Source organism: Mesoplodon bidens (genome assembly GCF_964165515.1).
Source record: "Mesoplodon bidens genome assembly, chromosome: 6".
Taxonomy (NCBI): Eukaryota; Metazoa; Chordata; class Mammalia; order Artiodactyla; family Ziphiidae; genus Mesoplodon; species Mesoplodon bidens.
In genome coordinates, this window is record NC_138162.1 from 63,366,047 (window position 1) to 63,381,873 (window position 15,827).

General features: G+C 35.6%; 1 protein-coding gene across 1 annotated transcript in view; it reads right to left on the bottom strand.

Annotated features, from left to right (window-relative positions):
• The window catches only part of CCDC171 (coiled-coil domain containing 171), a gene marked incomplete at its 3' end in the record, with an annotated part of 346,216 nt that overhangs the window by 242,810 nt on the left and 87,579 nt on the right, over positions 1-15,827 (bottom strand). Inside the window, exon 11 of the mRNA XM_081236213.1 lies at positions 10,965-11,103. Coding sequence (XP_081092339.1) covers positions 10,965-11,103 — 139 coding nt within the window. The remainder of the gene's footprint in view (positions 1-10,964; positions 11,104-15,827) is intronic.

A 15,827-nucleotide genomic window follows, 5' to 3' on the forward strand; every position in this document is an offset into this window, starting at 1 on the left:
TTGTCCAGTTTTCGATTAGGCTGTCTTTCTATTGTTGAGTTATAAGAGTTCTTTCAGTAAAAACTCCATTATCAGATATATGAGCTGCAAATATTTTCTCCCGTTCTATAAGTTGTCTTTTTACTTTTCTGATGGTGTTCTTTGAAGAACTAAGGTTGTTAATTTTGATGATTAGTAGATTTTCTTGAATGAAAGTTTCTCCTTTGCCCTTAGGACAATTTTCAGAGCTTTATATGGTTGGTTTTTTGTTGTTGTTTTTTTAATTTTTCACCAATTAAATTTTTTTTGTTAGGTTCACCAAGCTCCTTACTCCATCATTTCAGAAGTTCTTCCCTACAATATATTTTAATGTCCTAAAGGTTTAGTATCCTAGGACTTCTTATTCAGCATTTTCCTAATATTATCATAGAAGTGTATTTCCAGAGGAAATCCAGCATCATATTCACAAATTACATACATATACACACACTCTATTATTTCAATACATATATTATCTTTAATGCTCACTGAAAATCATGCACAGTAGATATTATTAGCACTATTTTACAATGAGCAAACAGATTCAGAGGGATCATATCACTAAAGGTCACACAACTATTATGAGATGGAATTGTGGATTAAAACCCAGATCAACCTGTCGCCAAAATATATGTTTTTCTATTATGAAATGCCAACTGCGGCTAAGTCCCAATCAATCTCAAGGAATAGAAATTTATATAAGTATAAATGTAGAATTCCAGAAAAATTGCATACTTGGAGTCAGCTTAATATAAAGGTTCAATTAAATTCCTAGTTCAACAATAATTCTTCTCTTTCAAGTGTAGGGTTCAATACTGACTAAACAATGAGCTAAATATGTGAAATAAGTCAGACAGAAAAAGACAAATACCATATAATCTCACGTGTGGAATCTAAAAAACAAAACAAATAAACAAAACAAAATGAAAACAGACTCATAGATACAGAGAACAAATGGTGGTTGCCAGAGGGGAGATGGGGGAATGGGTGAAGTAGGTGAAGGGAATCAAGAGGTACAAACCTCCAGTTATAGAATAAATAAGTCACAGGGATGCATTATACACCATAAGGCATATCCTCAATTATACCATAATAACTTTGTATGGGGACAGATGGTTACTAGATGACTTACCATGGTGATCACTTCATAATGTATTTAAATGTTGAATCACTATGTTGTATAACCTAACATAATATTGTACATCAGCTATATTTCAATTTTAAAAAGATGAACTAAAATTTCAATACCATTACAGTTTAAAACCAAATTTAATGTCAAATTAGCCAGGAAACACTGATTAGTGTAAAATTTTTCAAACAATAAAGAAAAGATTTGATGAATGACAGGCTTAAAAAGAATTAATTAACTATGCCTTAAAGTTGCTATTCTATTTATAATTAGTAGTATTATAATTTTCTACAGAGATATCTGGGTCATAGTCTCATAATACAGCCAATACAAATTTTACTTACATCTAATAGGTTTATGAACCAGGTTATGACCAGAAAAACTCCTTTTCATTGTTTTTTACTGAAGTAGAGTTGATTTACAAAACTGTGTTAGTTTCAAGTATACAGCAAAGTGTCCTTTTCTTTTTACAGTTGACAATTTTTTTCCTAATAAATTGTTTTGTTTTATAAATGGAGCTTCCATTCTTCATTCATATAGAGAAAACATTTGGAACTTTTATTAAGTGTGGATTGCACTTATATTTAAATTTTGTTCTCAAAGCTGTTAGTTCTCTTAGTAGCCTTTTGGTATGCAAGAAATTCTAGAATAAAAACAGAACCTACTAACTAAATAAATAAAACTACTGGGTCAAAAACAAAGTGCAAAGCAAGATAAAATACTAAGTTTCTAATTTTTGATTAACATGCTTTATTGCGTGACATAAAGAGTAAGTTTAGGTTAAATGTTAAAATGCTGATTCAACAAATTCTGTAATTCTAAACATGCACAGAAGTTTAAAAGACAAAATGGTAGGATAAAAGAACTCACTTCTTTTTGCCTTGGACATAATTCACATAAAGAGTTTATTACCCTAGGAATAAAAGTTCCTTACTGCTATGTTGGCTAACCAGATGATGTTTGGACGAACATTTATTGATCACTCACCATGAACCAAGGACTACTTTATAGATGTCATGATGAATCTACAACCAGTGTAGAAAGGGGACTAAAAATATCAAAATGTATTAGTAAAGAGGAGTCAAGGTTGGTTATAGAATATCTTTAACCAGAAAGATAATGAGATGACAAAGAACTATGTAGTATTTCGACCTTGGTATACTATACACACTGCTAAAGTAAATGAATTTCTGGCTTAATCTAACATGTCATTCTATCATCTTATCTTCCTTTGAGCCTATAAAAACTCATCCCTCACTTTTGCTAATCATGCATGAATATCATAAATTGATATGCATGTAGATAAAAATTTCTAATACAAACTTGTGAAAAAAACATAAAAAAGCATATGCAAACTTTTATATCTAGAAATTAGCCAAATGAGCCCTGCTGATCTGCAATGGAAAAGTTGACTCAAACCATAAATAAGAATAAAAGCAATTAAGGGGAACTGTTAATAAGGTTAAAAATTATAGAAAAAACAAACAGGTAAAAAATAAATACCTTTACTTAGTCACTAGATTTGTTTAATGAAATTAGCATTTTAAAAGTAGGTTGACATATTAACAAGTTGAAGGAGAAAAACCATATGATCATCTCAATAGATGCAGAGAAAGCTTTCGACAAAATTCAACACCCAGTTATGATAAAAACCCCGCAGAAAGTAGGCATAGAGGGAACTTTCCTCAACATAATAAAGGCCATATATGACAAACCCACAGCCAACATCATCCTCAATGGTGAAAAACTGAAACCATTTCCACTAAGATCAGGAACAAGACAAGGCTGCCCACTCTCACCACTCTTATTCAACATAGTTTTGGAAGTTGTAGCCACAGCAATCAGAGAAGAAAAGGAAATAAAAGGAATCCAAATCAGAAAAGAAGAAGTAAAGCTGTCACTGTTTGCAGATGACATGATACTATACATAGAGAATCCTAAAGGTGCTACCAGAAAACTACTAGAGCTAATCAATGAATTTGGTAAAGTAGCAGGATACAAAATTAATGCACAGAAATCTCTGGCATTCCTGTACACTAATGATGAAAAATCTGAAAATGAAACCAAGAAAACACTCCCATTTACCATTGCAACAAAAAGAATAAAATATCTAGGAATAAACCTACCTAAGGAGACAAAAGACATGTATGCAAAAAATTATAAGATACTGATGAAAGAAATTAAAGATGATACAAATAGATGGAGAGATATACCATGCTCCTGGATTGGAAGAATCAATATTGTGAAAATGACTCTACTACCCAAAGCAATCTACAGATTCAATGCAATCCCTATCAAACTACCACTGGCATTTTTCACAGAACTAGAACAAAAAATTTCAAAATTTGTTTGGAAAAACAAAAGACCCCGAATAGCCAAAGCAATCTTGAGAACGAAAAATGGAGCTGGAGGAATCAGGCTCCCTCACTTCAGACTATACTACAAAGCTACAGTAATCAAGACAGTGTGGAACTGGCATAAAAACAGAAAGATAGATCAATGGAACAGGATAGAAAGCCCAGAGATAAACCCACGCACATATGGTCAACTTATCTTTGATAAAGGAGGCAGGAATGTACAGTGGAGAAAGGACAGCCTCTTCAATAAGTGGTGCTGGGAAAACTGGACAGGGACATGTAAAAGTATGAGATTAAATCATTCCCTAACACCATACACAAAAATAAGCTCAAAATGGATTAAAGACCTAAATGTAAGGCCAGAAACTATCAAACTCTTAGAGGAAAACATAGGTAGAACACTCTATGACATAAATCACAGCAAGATCCTTTTGGACCCACCTCCTAGAGAAATGGAAATAAAAACAAAGATAAACAAATGGGACCTAATGAAACTTCAAAGCTTTTGCACAGCAAAGGAAACCATAAACAAGACCAAAAGACAACCCTCAGAATGGGAGAAAATATTTGCAAATGAAGCAACTGACAAAGGATTAATCTCCAAAATTTATAAACAGCTCATGCAGCTCAATAGCAAAAAAAAAAACAGCCCAATCCAAAAATGGACAGAAGACTTAAATAGGCATTTCTCCAAAGAAGATATACAGACTGTCAACAAACACATGAAAGAATGCTCAACATCATTAATCATTAGAGAAATGCAAATCAAAACTACAATGAGATATCATCTCACACCAGTCAGAATGGCCATCATCAAGAAATCTAGAAACAATAAATGCTGGAGAGGGTGTGGAGAAAAGGGAACACTCTTGCACTGCTGGTGGGAATGTGAATTGGTACAGCCACTATGGAGAACAGTATGGAGGTTCCTTAAAAAACTAAAAATAGAACTACCATATGACCCAGCAATCCCACTACTAGGCATATACCCTGAGAAAACCATAATTCCAAAAGAGACATGTACCAAAATGTTCATTGCAGCTCTATTCACAATAGCCCGGAGCTGGAAACAACCTAAGTGTCCATCATCGGATGAATGGATAAAGAAGATGTGGCACATATATACAATGGAATATTACTCAGCCATAAAAAGAAATGAAACTGAGCTATTTGTAATGAGGTGGATAGACCTAGAGTCTGTCATACAGAGTGAAGTAAGTCAGAAAGAGAAAGACAAATACCGTATGCTAACACATATATATGGAATTAAAAAAAAATGTCATGAAGAACCTAGGGGTAAAACGGGAATAAAGACACAGACCTACTTGAGAATGGACTTGAGGATATGGGGAGGGGGAAGGGTAAGCTGTGACAAAGCGAAAGAGAGGCATGGACATATATACACTACCAAACGTAAGGTAGATAGATAGTGGGAAGCAGCCGCAGAGCACAGGGAGATCAGCTCGGTGCTTTGTGACCGCCTGGAGGGGTGGGATGGGGAGGGTGGGAGGGAGGGAGATGCATGAGGGAAGGGTTGTGGGAACAGATGTATATTTATGACTGATTCACTTTGTTATAAAGCAGAAACTAATAAAAGAAAAGTAGGTTGAACTTTTGTAGCAGTGATACGTAACACCTATAATTTCTGAACAGTTTTGAACTCACATAAGCTTTTAAATTAGTTTAAATATATTTTAAGCCATTACAAAGGAATTCTGAAAAAAACAGAGGAGCATCAGAACCTGCAACCGACATCACATACTTATGCTCCACATCTCACCTTTTTATTTTATTTTCCACCCAGTTACCACATAGGCAGCCCATTTGTAAGGACTCCAGGAGAGCTTGCTCAGCTAAACTGAATTTGATCTGGTTAGCTTTCATAATCATCACCATCTGCAGCTTTTCCTTTGATCATATTGAAGATAACTAATCTTCTTACTTCTTCATAAAACAGTTTACTATTTTTTCTCTCCTTGCTCACCTATGCTGCTTCCACGGATGTGAGCATTCTATGATCCCAATGCTTATGGCATATGATGAACTGTCATCTTCCCTTACACAGCTTTACACTTAGTTTATTTTTCAGAAAATGCTACTGTCCAATCTCAATTTAGGCCCTGACATATAAATATCTCCCTCTATCTCTATCTTTCTCTCTCTCTCTCCTTCTCTCTCTCTCTCTCTCTGTCACACACACACACACGCACACGCGCACACACACACACTCACACTCACACGCACACACACACACAAACACACAAACACAATACCATTTTATTTTTTCCCAGATTTAAATTTTCAAAACTTAAGAATATATATATTAATAAATTTCAAAAAGCTTAATAAAAAAGCTTTATGCCCACATTATAAATTTAGGAAGCCAGTCATATAATGCACATTTAAATACACAAATACAAACATACACACATTTGAGAAATACTATTTAATAGTATTAAATTTTTAAGGACCACTACGAGAGACAGAAAGTGATGTTTATATTAGCAAAAACAATGCTCATATATAAATACTACTCCTATTATTGGTAAAAAGCAGGAATCAACAGATTTTGAATAAAAATTCAGAACAGAATTTTTATTAGCCCATTAGTTTTGAATGCCTCCTGCAAAATCAGAAACATGTCCTTCTAAAGCAAACCTAACTGATCATTTGATGCAAAAATATTATCAAGAAACTTTTGCTTTACCACAAAGCACAGCAATCAAAGCACTTGCCAAAATCCTATCTACTGCTAGCAATCGTTATTATTATATAATCAGTCAAACCCCCAAAGTATAGGGAAAAAATATACACTTGACCATTTTCAATCACAAGTTCTTTAGAGAATAAAATATTCTTTGAGCAAAACCTCATGAGAACTAGAATTCCCTTTTCAATATGTGGTCTCTCCTAGAGCTGTAACTAAATATTACCGAGTGGCAGAAAAACAAATCTCAAGAAATGATGGACTTAAAAAAATTTCATTGTGGAAAGCACAAAGCAAATCCTAATAATACCAATTTGAAAATGATAGCTCCCCTGCTTCAAGAGAAGCAGATACAAAAACTCATAGTAAAAAAAAAAAAAACCTCACAGTAATGACTAAAAGACCCAACTGGATCTATTGAACCTCTGATGGGCTTTAATAAGCATGATCATTAAGCAGCTTGAACTTGAAATTCGGTTTTAATTAGTAGTTGATTAAATCATTATTAAATTCATAGAATTTAAAATTAATAGTTCAACTTTAATCAAAACTTTTTAAAGTCAAATTCAGTAGTGTATAACATGGAACATGAAACTAATTTTGTTAAATCCTTAGATGTCCTATGTTGAAATTCTATTAATTTTATGACATTAAAAATAATAATATAGGGCTTCCCTGGTGGCGCAGTGGTTGAGAGTCCGCCTGCCGATGCAGGGGACACGGGTTCGTGCCCCTATCCCGGAAGATCCCACATGCCGCGCAGCGGCTGGGCCCGCGAGCCATGGCCGCGGAGCCTGTGTGTCCGGAGCCTGTGCTCCGCAACGGGAGAGGCCACAGCAGTGAGAGGCCCGCATACAGCAAAAAAAAAAAAAAAAAAAAAAATAATAATAATAATAATAATAATAATATACTACTCACTTGCTAATCATATCTTCTAAATCCACACCTTGAATAGGAGTAATTTCACGAATATAAAAGTACAATTAATGTTGGCTGGGTTTATATTCCTTAAATATCAACAAAAGACTCAACACAACCAGTTTGAACTTTTCCAAAATTATGCTCTATATTTTTATTCTCTCTCTTGAAACAGGGAAGCTATCACTTTGCAACTGGCTTATTGACACTGTGTATATCCTGACCTGGATGATCTCTATGGTTTCTTCCAATTCTGAGAGGCTAGACCTTAGGTTATACAATTGATATTTTTAAGTCTCAAAACTTCCTGAAGCCTTTGCATATATTAATAATACCTTGATCTCACTAGTAAACCTATAGAGGAAAGTGGCTTTAATTTTCTCTTACAATGCAACATAGAAAATAAAGACCAAGACTTGAATAATGGTCATGAATGTGACCTAAACTAGAAAACAAGTGGTTACCTCAAAGGGAGAGGAAAATTACCTGTATCTAACTTATGCTTCCCATCTATATTCTATAAAAGCTGACACTATCTTGTTCAATAGAAACATAACTGTGGGAAAGACACACTAGGGTATGTAGGATCATAGGATGTCATTAAAACAAAGTTTTATTTCCAAAAACAAAAGGTAAAAGCCTCTTCTTAAGGCATTTTCTCTTCAGTCAAAAACAATTATGAATTCAAAGCAAAAATAACAGACTGTGAGGATGCAGAACTAAAAAAACCTCCATTTTTTATGGTTTAAAATTTTTAATTTGACAGATATCTCTTTAGAGAGAAGTTTATAAGATTCCCCTCCCAACTCAAAGGCCACTAACCTACAGAAAAAATAAAAGGAAATAAAGGACTATGTACCCAAAAAATGATTTAAGAAAAGCTACATGAGTTTTTTAATAAAAAATAAAACACTGTACTTACTATTTAAAGTAATAGTATTTTCATTAAATATTTTTTAAATTTCATATTATGGTTGGGTAAAGAGATAGAAAGCAACTGTTCTAAAAAGAATAAAACAGAACAAGTTAAAGGAGAAAGCTAATAATAAGGAAGGATAAAAAGAGGAGGACAAGAAAACAGAAAGATGGAAGAAAATAAGACATAAAGCTACGGCTTTAAGAGAGATGAAAAAACAGAGAGGAACATATAAATAGTTAGGCTGAACCATGTGAACTGTAGATCACTTAGGCTGCAACCTGAATACGTTTCTGAACATCCCAATGGCTCTTCCACCAGTCAGAACAATAGTGCTTTATAGGCTGAGTGCCAATGGTCCAAACAAGCAAACGGTGGTTGCTAGTGAGCTACAACTCGCCTTATTTCAGACCATCCACCAAACTGTAAAAGTTAAAAAGTAAAAACCTATTGGCACCACGTAAATTATTTTTAATCACAAAGCATGCTGAATTCAGTGGTGAATTCAGCCAGTCTTCTTTTATCTAGTCATTGGAGTGCTAGGAGACCAGAATCAGGAGGATTCACGCAACTTATATTTCTGACAATGTCTTCGCCATTGCATTCTCAGTTATAACTCACTTTCCAAACTGTTTGATTACAGCAAGACCAATACTCAGCTCAATGACTCTGACGTGTTTCTCTCCACCATGATTCACCCTCCTGAATCAGGGGGGAGAAGTGGGATAGCCCATGAAATTTAGGGTAGCACATAACAGTGAATAGGCACTACAGCATGCCACACAGAGAGCTCTAAGCTTTCTAAAATCCCACATCCAAAGAACTCAAACTACAAATTCAAACACAGTGTAAGCAATAATATCAATCCCTTTATCAGAACAAACTGGATATCCTGAGTTAAATGGAGACAGAGTTGGACATTAGAGGATATACAGACATTTGTTCCAGGAAAAGAAGGAGCATTTCAGTCAATGTGGTCAAAAATATGAAAAACCAAAACAGAAGCAAGAAAGTTATGAAAATATATAATTTGTTTAGGAAGCCAAGAGTACTCTAATGTGGCTGAAGCAAGACAGAGGGCCACCTGTCTGTATGTAATATTGGGTCATTTGAAAATGATAAAGAGTTTAAATGTTATCCCATCATTACTTTCTTTGTCATTGTTACCTTTCTAACTAGGCAGCATTGATTTGGCTACCACTTCTTAGTATAACCCTGAGCTTCCATCTTTTTGGACAAGGAAAAAATATTCATTTTCCTCAGTAACTAACATCGCTAAGAGTTGTGGAATATAATTGCAAGTGAAGTAGCCAAGTCTTTGGGGAAGGTATGTATGTGGAGAACAAGACAAAGAGGAAATAGGGTATTACTATAAACTTTATGCCCTCCCTCTTGGGGTTCCGAGAAAACTGCAGAGTTGGAGTATGTGCATCAACCAAATAAATCCATCCAACAAATGTTTATTGAGGCAAGTACTACTGTGGAGTCTTGGCATGTAAAATGAAGTTAGCCTCAATGCACTCTCAATCTCTTGGCAGAGATAATACACATCAGATTTTGGTGTTATGATAAAGATGCTAAACTAAGAACTAAGGAAACACAAAGTTGGGAGAGGTCAGAATTCTGAATTTAGGTGGATGAAAAAGTAGGAAAAGATGGAACCATAGAAAGCGTCACAGACTGCAAAATTTCAGAGCTGACCATCACAGGATAATATAGGAATTTGTTAAAAGAAGAGAATAAGCATTTCAGTCAACGTGGGTCAAAAAATAAACAGTCTGAACAAATGTAAGACATTGTGAAGATATATAATGTGTTTACAAAGCTGAGAGTACTTTACTGTGGCTGAAGCAAGATAAAGAGAGGGCAACGGCAATACAAGAAGCTGGAAAAGTTAACATAGAGCCACAAACAAAAGGGCCTTAGATTACATGACACGAAGCTGGACTTTATTCTGAAAGCAACAGGGAGACATTGATTGTTTTTTAATAAATGGAGGGTGACAAGAGCAGATCAATACTTTAGAAAGATAAATTTGGTGATGGTGTGAAGGCTCGATTATTGGGGAATGGAGACAGAGTGATCAGGTTCAAAATGATTATAAAAGGGAGTCTTTGGGGCTTCCCTGGTAGCGCACCACAACGAATAGTCCCCACTCGCCACAACTAGAGAAAGCCTGCGCACAGCAATGAAGACCCAACACAGCCAAAAAATAAATTTAAAAAATAAAAATAGGGCTTCCTCGGTGGCACAACAGTTAAGAATCCACCTGCCAATGCAGGGGACACGGGTTCGAGCCCTGGTCCAGGAAGATCCCACGTGCCACAGAGCAACTAAGCCCATAAGCCACAACTACTGAGCCCGCGTATCACAACCACTGAAGCCTGTGCGCCTAGAGCCCGTGTTCCCCAACAAGAGAAGCCACCGCAGTGAGAGGCCCGTGCACCACAACGAAGAGTCGCCCCCGCTCGCCGCAACCAGAGAAAAGCCCACGCACAGCAATGAAGACCCAACGCAGCCAAAAATAAAATAAATTTATTTTTTAAAAAAGCGGGGGGAGTCTTTGAAATCATTAGATCTACTGATTATAAACCCTAACTCCACCTCCATCTAGGTAACATTGTTTTATGCACTTAAAAAAAAAAAAAGAAAGAAAAACACCTGAATCAATTTGAAGACACTCTGTAATTCAGACTTCCACTAATTCATTTAGTTTTCCCAATTATTCCAAAGAACAGAGGTTTTATTATGTATAGCTTTGTTGTACACAGTGTCTCCAGTTTTGAAATTTTATATCAATGCCACTAAAATTACTTTCATACAATTACCTCATGGCATGTAGTGAGAAAAAAAAACCTGTCAAACATCCAATTTGACCCAATAAAGTAACTGCCATAGGGTTTTCTTTTCTATCCTTACCATTACAAGTTCTTCCTGTAATTCACTGCAACTTTTTTCATTATACTGGAGTCTCTCTGAAAGGTCTATAATTACTTTCTTCTGTTCCTCGATTTCTTCATTTAGTTTCTTGTTGTTGGAGAAATACTCTCTTTCTAATCTGAAAAGTTAAAGTGTCAGAGCAGGTTTTTCAAATATGCTTTTATCAGGTCCTATTATACAACTTTAACACAGTGGCAGATGTATTATATATCATGGTTTCATGCCCAGAGGTTTTAAAGGTCACTTCTCATTTTTTCAAATTGAAAGAATTGTACATTCTTAAATGAAAGACTCTAAAGGAATAATAGCCCCACTTTTTGATAGCAGATATCTGTACTATACCCAAGGTTATAAGCAAAATAGATCTGGTTAGTGTTGATTCACCACTATTTATGATAAACAAACCCCACCCACCACAGTTCAATTAGCTCAGAGACTGCCTCAAAACAGAAAGCAGTCCTATCAAATGATTTTCAAATTAAAGTATAACATTAGAAATGACACAAATGTTTTACTCCTGACTGTCCATGCAAGTGGAACTGGTGTGGTGACATGGAAAATCCAAAAGCAAGAATAATCAAAAATCATTCATATTCACTGTCAAAACATAAATTTCAAAGGATTTCCTTGTCTATTTGAATTTTGCTCAGGCTAGCACTAAGCTGTATTTACATTCTTGTTTGGATATAAGATGACAAGCAGTTCGGAAGTATTTTAAATTTTGCTGTAGATAATCCACCAAGTGGATAATTTTAATTCAAATTAAAGTGTTGCTGCTATTTTTAATCTGATATCTTCCTGATAAATGTAGTAGATCTGTTTCCTATAACTTTTAAGCTGTAAAATGGGAGATAGGGTGACTCAGTCTAATCAAATCCACACTACACTCAGGCTGTAATCAAATGAAGACCTAATTTTTGAATAACACATGATCTTATTCTGAACAGTCAACACTTCTTTCTCTAGGAATGGAAAAGAGACAATTCTAGTGCCAACCCTTTGGTATATTCTTCCTTGAATCAAGGATATTCCACGGCAGAGTGGGTAAAATTTAAACATGTATAGATTAGATAAGACATTGATATCAACTTCCCAGAAAGTAAAACTAAACAACAAAAATGGATCAAAGTAGAGAAAAGATAAGAAAATCAATCCAGGAATCCCAACATATAAATAACAGAAATTCTAGAAACAGAAGGTAAAGAAAGTGGAAAGGGAGAAATCAGCAAAGTAATAATATAAGAGAATTTGCCAGAAACAAATTATTCAAATCTCTAAAATTGAAAGAGCTCAGTGAGTGACCAGCATGAAGGAAAAACAACCTATGCCAGGCCCATCATCATGAAATTTCAGAACAGTGGGAACAAAAAGAAGATTCCACATTGTGTTCATAGAGTACAGAAATACATATTATTAGTATTATTTTATCATGTGTTACAATCTAACACCAATAAACCATTTCTAGATATTTGTCTATGTTTCCAGACTTGGTAACATATATACTCTATACAAGTTTCCAGAGGAAAACACAGGCCTCATACAAAGATCAGGAATCAAATGACTTCAGTCTTCTTGACACTAGAACTGAATAAACAGCCAGCTAAACTATGCAAAAGGGTAAAGATCAAGTAAAGACGTTTTCAGAATGCAAGTTTTAAAATTTTTTCTCTAATGTATAATTTCTCAAGAAGCTACTTTACAAGGGAGTAAATCAAACAAGGAAGATGGGCACGAGATCAGTAAACAAGAGATCCAATATAAGAGAAGTAAAGGCAATGCCAAGGATGATGGTGAAGAGAAGTCCTGGGATGACTGTGACAGGGAGCCTATAAAACAATTCGTCCAGAAAGGAGGAGGTGGAGAGAAGAGTCCAAGAGTGATACATCTTACAGGAAGCTCAAAATGATAGAATTTCTGAGGTATAGAAACATAATGAGAGATTTTCAATTTTGTTAGACAGTTTAAGAATAACTTAGTGATTGGTGCACACAAACTAATCCATCATAAAATGAGACAATTATTAACTACTCATTCATTTGATGATTCAGCAAATCTTTACTTTGCAGCTCTTGTGTACCAAGCACTAGTCTAGACTTTGGGAGATAGCAATGAACAAAACAAAGTTCCTCTCCACACAGGAAGACACAATAAACAACAAAGAATATAATAAAACGTTGTATAGAGTAATAAAGATGCCGGACCAAAAAAAATGTAGAAATATACACCAAAATACAACCCTACTGAAGGATGGGAGGAAGGAAGAAATAAGTGTGTGCCGTGTGGTAGAAATGTACAATGTAGATAAATAAGTTGAGGCCAATAGATAACACGTAGAGGTGGAAGTTGAAAAAGTGGCACAATATGCATGATATTTAGAAATACAAAGTTAAATATCAGAAGAAACAGCTATAAGAATTAAAATTGGTTGCTTCAGGGCTTCCCTGGTGGTGCAGTGGTTGAGAGTCCGCCTGCCGATGCAGGGGACACGGGTTCGTGCCCCGGTTCAGGAGGATCCCACATGCCGCGGAGCGGCCAGGCCTGTGAGCCAGGGCAGCTGAGCCTGCGCGTCCGGAGCCTCGGCTCCACAGTGGGAGAGGCCACAACGGTGAGAGGCCAGCGTACCGCAAAAAAAAAATTGGTTTCTTCAAAAGAGCAGAAACTGATCGTAGAAAGCAATGGGGTACCAAAATGTGGTTTATCATGAGCTTAAAAGCACTATTTTACTTCTTAGATTATGTACAAGTGCTAACTTTAATAAAATCAAATTTTAATTTAAAAAATTATTAAGCAGCAAATATAAAATTAAATGCACCTGTTATTTGGTGCTATTTTATAAATAAAGTCCAAGTTGAGTCCACTGAAATGAGGAACATCCCTTGCTGTCAGTAATCTCATGCACAACCCAAAGAAGCTGGCTCCTATGCTTCTGCCAACAGCCCCACCCAAGGGGAATGAGTAGGGCGGGAGTAAACTGAAGGTTCAAGGGAGCCCCAGTCTCTTTGAACCCAATAGAGAAGAGTCAGGACTTGACAGATGGAGGATTTTAGGCAAGAAAGGAAAGGGAGAAGAAGGAAACTTGTAGTTAAGAGCCGTTCTTTCCTACTGGATTCCCATTTTGTTGTTGTTGTTATTGTTGTTTAAGAGTTCAGCTAAGAATTTGACGACAGTACAGCTGTTTTAACAAATAGCCACCTTCAGGCTATCTTTTACCAAGAATATAAACAATAATAGTGCCACAAGTTATAATACTGGGTTGGCTAAAAAGTTCACTCATTTTTTTCAGTAATTTGGCTCTAGTACACCTTACTTGTCTTTACCTTCATTCAAAATAATTTTGTTAGACTGTATTGTGACAGCTGTCATATCAGCGTGCATTTAAAAAAACTTATCAAATTTGGTGAATTTTTGTGTAGCCATTTGGATATTGAATAAAAAAGCAAATTTTTGGCATATTATGCTTTTATTATTTCAAGAAAGGTAAAAACGCAACTGAAACACACAAAAAAAGATTTGTGCAGTGTATGGAGAAGGTGCTGTGACTGATCGAACGTGTCAAAAGTGGTTTGCGAAGTTTTGTGCTGTAGATTTCTCGCTGGATGATGCTCCACGGTCAGGTAGACCAGTTGAAGTTGATAGTGATCAAATCGAGACATTAACTGAGAACAATCAATGTTATACCACGCGGGAGAGAACCGACATACTCAAAATATCCTAATCAAGCACTGAAAATCATTTGCACCAGCTTGGTTATGTTAATCGCTTTGATGTTTGAGTTCCACATAAGTTAAGCGAAAAAAACCTTTATGACCGTATTTCCGCATGCGATTCTCTAATGAAAGGTAACAAAAATGTTTCGTTTTTAAAACAAATTGTGACGGATGATGAAAAGTGTACAATAATGTGGAACAGAAGAGATCGTGGAGCAAGCGAAATGAACCACCACCAACCACACCAAAGGTCAGTCTTCATCCAAAGGTGATGTTGTGCATACGGTGGGATTGGAAGGGAGTGAAAAACAAACAATTAATTCTAACAAGTACTGCTCTCAATTAGACCAACTGAAAGTGGCACTCGATGAAAAGCATCCAGAATTAGTCAACAGAAAATACATAATCATCCATCAGGATAACACAAGACTGCATGTTTCTTTGATGACCAGGCAAAAACTCTTAAAGCTTGGCTGGGAAGTTCTGATTCACCCGCCATATTCACCAGACATTGCACCTTCGGATTTCCATTGATTTCGGTCTTTACAAAATTCTCTTAATGGAAAAAAGTTCAATTCCCTGGAAGACTGTAAAAGGCACCTGGAACAGTTCTCTGCTCAAAAAGATAAAAAGTTTTGGGAAGATGGAATTATGAAGTTGCCTGAAAAATGGCAGAAGTTAGTGGAACAAAATGGTGAATACATTGTTCAATAAAGTTCTTGGTAAAAATAAAAAATGTGTCTTTTATTTTTACTTAAAAACCAAAGGAACTTTTTGGCCAACCCAGTATTTTTGTACTTCTTTTTATACTTTTGGTTGATGTATTTAGAAAAATAAAGAAGTCCCTAAATACTGAATGTAATAAAATAAATTTAGATTCAGTCTGTTCAGTATCATATCCTTGACTAGCATTATTTTAAACTAAATTTAAACTTAAACTAGATTTAAGAATTATCAGGATCTTCTCTCTACCACTGCCCAACAATCAGTTACCACAGCTAATGAAGACCTGACATATTGAAGGGAATTCCCTGGCAGTCCAGTGGTTAGGTCTCTGTGCTTTCACTGCCAAGGGCACAGGTTCAATCCCTGGTGGGGGAATTAAGATCCCACAAGCCACTCAGTGAGGGCAAAA